The sequence below is a fragment of the Phyllostomus discolor genome, chromosome 5, assembly GCF_004126475.2.
Source record: "Phyllostomus discolor isolate MPI-MPIP mPhyDis1 chromosome 5, mPhyDis1.pri.v3, whole genome shotgun sequence".
Classification (NCBI taxonomy): domain Eukaryota; kingdom Metazoa; phylum Chordata; class Mammalia; order Chiroptera; family Phyllostomidae; genus Phyllostomus; species Phyllostomus discolor.
The window spans coordinates 27,193,000-27,198,236 of NC_040907.2; the positions used below are offsets into that span (position 1 = coordinate 27,193,000).

At 46.4% G+C, this 5,237-nt stretch overlaps 1 protein-coding gene across 3 annotated transcripts; it reads left to right on the forward strand.

Moving 5' to 3' along the window:
* The first annotated feature begins 522 nt into the window (after window positions 1-522).
* On the forward strand, window positions 523-4,439 carry LOC114496550 (exonuclease V-like). Of its 3 annotated transcripts, none has more exons than XM_028512112.2 (3): window positions 523-681; window positions 1,252-1,582; window positions 2,938-4,439. In XM_028512112.2, the coding sequence occupies exon 3, from the start codon at window positions 2,964-2,966 to the stop codon at window positions 4,074-4,076; it is 1,113 nt and encodes a 370-aa protein (XP_028367913.1). In that variant the 5' UTR covers window positions 523-681; window positions 1,252-1,582; window positions 2,938-2,963; the 3' UTR covers window positions 4,077-4,439. The 3 variants fall into 3 exon arrangements, with proteins under 3 accessions (XP_028367913.1, XP_035881738.1, XP_035881736.1); XM_036025843.1 differs by having other exon boundaries at window positions 566-681; window positions 1,526-1,582; XM_036025845.1 differs by lacking the exon at window positions 1,252-1,582 and having other exon boundaries at window positions 565-681.
* Window positions 4,440-5,237: the final 798 nt, after the last annotated feature.

The window sequence follows — 5,237 nt, forward strand, 5'->3', positions numbered from 1 at the left end:
CTTTCTTCCCCTCTCTAAAAAAAAATAAAAATAAAATCTTTTTTAAAAGATTTAAGAAAGAGAGAGTAAATAAGAGAAATACAATGATGAGACAAGCAGCAGCATAAAAAGTGAGTTCGTGGTTTTTCTCTCCGCTGGGAATGCTGGTGCAAGGTGCAGAGGGGCATCCGTCATCCAAGGTGGCAGAGCAAAGCGCAACACTGAACGGACTGAGGCCAGGTGCCCTGAAGAAAGAAAGGGGCATGCTCACAACTTTCTCGGATGCTGGCTTGGCAGTAGCCAGGAAACCCCGCCAGAGTGGGCACTTCCAGGTCAAGTGACAGCGCAGCTCCTTCCCAGTTAAAGCACACGCACAGCCAGCGGCGCGCAGACCGCACGTACAGGGAGCGGAGGACACGCACATTAAAAACCTCAGCACAGCAGCTAGAGGGATTCCCGTCGGAGCCGCAGCCCAGCGAGCTGTAGAGGGCGCCCCTGAGGCCTCTGGGAGGGGGCCGTCCTTGGGCGGTCCTTGGGCGGTTCCTGGGCGTTCTAGGCCTGGTCTCCCCGCAGCTTTGTGCGAACGCACGAAGCCAAGGGCTGCTTCGCTGAGTGCTATAGCGGGTTGCGAGTGGAGTTCCGCAGCGGTTCCGAGGCCGCGGCGGAGCCTGGTGGAGTCCGGGGTTCGCAGGAGTATCCGAGGTAAGAGGAAGGCGGTCGAATGGTGGTGGCGGATTGAGGGGCTGCGTTCTGGAGCTCAGGGGTCTGTCCCCGCTCTTGCCGCACCCCCCACCTTTTTCCCAGGGCGGCGGCAGCTCCGGTAGAGCCGCTCGTCTCGTCTGCTCCTGCAGGCCAGGCGCCTGTGGGCTCTGGACCTTTCACCCTTCCGGAGGCCAGCGACCCCTTGTTGTGGTTCCCGACTCCTCCAGGACATTGCAGGAAGCGCTCAGTAAACTTTAGGGCATGCATGGAACTCCCGGGGAGACCGCGGGTTGGGGCCAGTAGAGTGGTACCTCTTGAAAGCAAACGTTCTCGGAGCCCATAAGCGCGGGCTGCTCCAAACAAGTAGGGTGCCGAGGGTGAAGGCAGTGGTAGTTCCTTAAGGAGCAGGAACCCATCAGAAGAAAAAGCCTGTGTGACTCGAGGTCTCTGTCTAAGCTTCCGGGCCACGCTTGGGACTGGAAGAGGGAACTGACTGCGGAGCACCTGGGGTGGGGTGGGGGTGGGGGGCGGAGGGGGCTTGGTTATTTTTTTTTATCCTTTTACTTTCAGGGAGCAGGGAATGAATCAAGTAACTGCATCCAGGGTATGGGGAAAATGAAGAAGCCATGGAGGATTTCCCCGCGAAGAGAGGCAAGCGTTACCCAGGACCTGGGGTGGGGTCCGGTTTGTGCCGTGTGGATCGGAGAGGAGGAAACGCTACAGTGTGAGGGACTGGGCAGCTGAGAAAAGACCCAAAGTCCCCGTTCTTCCATAGCACAGCCCGGTTCCTAATCTGGATTCTTCGATGCAGACCTGGGCTTTCAGGGCCTCTGTCCTCCGCCAGTGTTGTCATTTTGCATTCTGCCTTTCCCTGTGAGGAGGAAGATCAACCAAGTCTCAGGTGAGTAGTTTTCCTCTCTCCTAAGGTTTAATCTCATTTGTTAGAGGGAACTGATACACCATTTCTTCCTTGGGAACGGGAGAAGGTCCACATTTGTTGAGTGCTAACATATATACTGTTTAATCCCTCAGTCATTTGGTTAACTGAGCACAGCTGAAAGGAATACTCCAATTTTAAGGACGTGTGGGTAGTCTCAGGAAAACTTGCCGGAGAGTACTCCTAAGGCAAGTAGCATACTCCCAAGTACTACTGATTTAGGGTTCCGTTCAGAATCCAGATCCGTAGGCGTTTCCTAAATATCTCATCCACTTGCCACCTAATGATTTGTGCAATGCCTACCTACTACTTGGATCGTTATTCTCATATTTTAATTTTTTACTACATTTACTTAAAATCAAACTTGTGCTAAGAAACACTATCTATGAAATTATACATTTGATGGATGCTCTAATAGCTCTCCATTTATTCTAAGATACATGCAAAAATGTTGATAAATGTACCATGTGAAATCATTTCTCATCGAAAAGATACTTGGTGAATGAGTAGATCTGTTTGTATCTGTAGTTAGTCTTTAAAAGTTGTTCCCGCAAACTGCATTTAAGAACAGTCATCATAAAGCTGTTTTTTTCTCAAGTAACAGTTTGCTGTTGAGATTTATTATCATAGTCAAGAACTTTGTATCAAAGGAATTGTAGAAGTGATCCATGTAAACTGTCAAACATTGTTCCAGCATTTACAAAGATCTGTGTTCACTTAAATAATGAAATAATGTCCCAAGTCAGTAGAACTCTGAAGCAGAAAAGGAAAAACTCAAATCTTTTAAATGCAGAAATTGATGCCAAAAAAGATGATTTGCTTAATCACACATAATATGCTAGTGCTAGATTCAGGAATAAAACTATTTTGCACTTAAAATTTTTTTTAAATTTCATTTATTTACTTTTAGAGAGCGGGGTAGGGAGGGAGAGCAAGAGGGAGAGAAACATCGATGTGTGAGAGACACATCGATAGGTTGCCTCTCACATGCCTCCAACCGGGAACCTGGCCCACAACCCAGGCATGTGCCCTGACTGGGAATTGAACCAGAAACTTTTCAGTTCACAGGCTGGCACTTAGTCCACTGAGCCACATCAGCCAGGGCTTAAAAATTTTAAGTGTCATATATGGATCATACAAAAAGCCCTATTATTGTAAATTGTACTAAAATTCTTTAGCATTACCAGTTGGTTGTAAACAAATAGACTTCTTTAAGGCCTATAAAGAAATAGTCATAATCTTTTTTACCTCATTGGAATTTGAAAGTTTTTTTGAAAAAAAATTTTTTTAATAATGCATTTCTTTAACATGATGTGCAGGGCCTGGCCCAGTCCAGAGCTGTGCCATGGCAGAGACTGGGGAAGAGGAGACGGTGTCTGCAGAGGCCTCAGGATTCTCAGACATGAGTGACTCGGAGTTTCTGGATCTGGAAGACAGCCAAGAGTTGAGTGCTTCCCTTAGCAAGCCTAGCCCTGCTTCTGAACTGCCTGGGAAGGATGGCAAGCTCATAAGCTTACCAAAGTGGGAGAGAGGATTGGATGTCTCATCACCCATGGAGCGATTCCATCTTAAATATTTGTGCGTGACTGACTTGTCTACTCAGAACTGGTGTGAACAGCAAATGGTATATGGGAAGGAGCTTCCTGGCTCCGTGGCACCTGAGAAGGCAGCTGTTCTGGACACTGGTGCCAGCATCCATCTAGCTAGAGAACTGGAAGTTCATGATCTTGTGACTATCCCCATCACCAGTAAAGAAGACACTTGGGCAGTTAAGTTTCTGAATATGTTATCAATGATTCCTACCCTGCAGTCAGGAGGGCACATCAGAGAGTTTCCAGTGTTTGGAGAAGTGGAGGGTGTGCTTCTCGTTGGAGTGATTGATGAGCTGCACTATACAGCCAAGGGGGAACTAGAACTGGTTGAACTCAAGACACGCCGAGGCCCTGTGCTCCCCCTGGAAGCTCAGAAAAAAAAAGACCGTTTTCAAGTCAGCCTATACAAATATATCTTTGATGCCATGGTGCAGGGGAAAGTGACTGCTGCTAGCCTACTTCACCACACAAAACTGCATCCAGAAAAGCCACTGGGACCCTCAGTGCTGAAGCATGCCCAGCAGGGAGGCTTCTCTGTGACGTCCTTGGGTGACCTCATGGATCTGGTCTTCTTGTCTCTAACACTGTCTGACCTTCCAGTCATTGACATTCTGAAGATTGAGTATATCCATCAAGAGACTGCTGCTTTGCTGGGTTCAGAGATCGTGTCCTTTGAAGAGAGGGAGCTGAGAAATAAAGTGCAGCACTATATGGGCTACTGGGTGGGCCGCAGAGAGCCGCAGGGGGTTGATGTGGAGGAGGCTTGGAAATGCAGAACGTGCAGCTACGCAGATATCTGTGAGTGGAGGAAGGGTGGTGGCATGCGCAGCTCCGTGCCAGTGCCCCAGACCAAACGAGCCACGTGAGCGGAAGGTGTACCTTAAAAAACTTGGGTCCTTCCTGCTCCTGATGTGCTCAACAGAGTAAAAGAGGACCAGTCTCTGATCTTAGCTTTCATGCAGTGTGTTCTTATTTTGGTTCTTTTCATATTTTCTCAACCTCTAACCACTCAGATCTAGGTCCAAGGCTCAGGTGAGTGGGAGAGATCTGGGCTTATACTGTACCTGGAGCCTCAGCATAGATTGACAAGAAGACAGATGCTCATCATGGCTGGAGCAAAGCAATCATTGCTTTCCTAAGAAGATACCTTAGTTTCTGTTAAGTCCCTTCCCTATTTTTTCTCAATCAAGGCTTTCTACATTTTATATAATAAAATGAAACATGGTCCAGGTCAGGTGACTGATATATTTTTTCCCCATAATCTCAATCCTTTAAAGGTAACCACTACAAATGGTTGTGTGTATTCCAAGCCTTTAAATACATATGTAAACGTATTTCTGGATTAGTGGAATTTTAAATAATCACAGTAAATGTGGTCAAAGAAATAAGGGAAACTGAAGCAGGACAGGAAGTCAAAATGAAAATGTTAGATATGAAAAATATACATGAAGTAACATTTACACTGTGCAATCCAGTATTACTACTCCTAGGCATGTGCTAAGAGAAACTCTTAGAACAAGAATAGAGGTTGTAGCACTTTCACAATAGTGAAACCTAAACCTAGAAACCACCCAGATGCCCATCATCAGACGAGTGAATGAAGTGGTACAGCAGCCAAAACAAAAGACATGCAACATGTGGATGAATCTTAGCAGCACAGTATTAAGTGAAAAAGTGAGTCATAAGAAATTATATATTGTATACACCTTTTTTATAAAATGCACAACAGAAATAAAAACATTAAAGGAAGATGTAAAGATAGTGGAGAGGAATTTCAGTGTATCTTAGAAGTCAGTAGAACCCTTAGCTGTAAACATCACCAAAGAGGCTGGAGGAAAGAGTAATATGGGCATCACCTAGAAGGTGAAGGCTTGTTTATGGAGAAACTACTAGAGAATTGGCGGAAGTAGATAGAGGGGGGAGGAGTTGGCAGGGGTGGAGTTGCTATATAAAGCGGAAGGTCAAGAACAAGCAGAACATGGTGAATAGTGTTACTGTAACCCCCTGTTATACATGAACTGGTAAAG

Bases quoted from the DNA above. Each gene is read 5' to 3' on its own strand.
- LOC114496550 (XM_028512112.2), top strand. From the start codon at position 2,964: ATGGCAGAGACTGGGGAAGAGGAGACGGTGTCTGCAGAGGCCTCAGGA.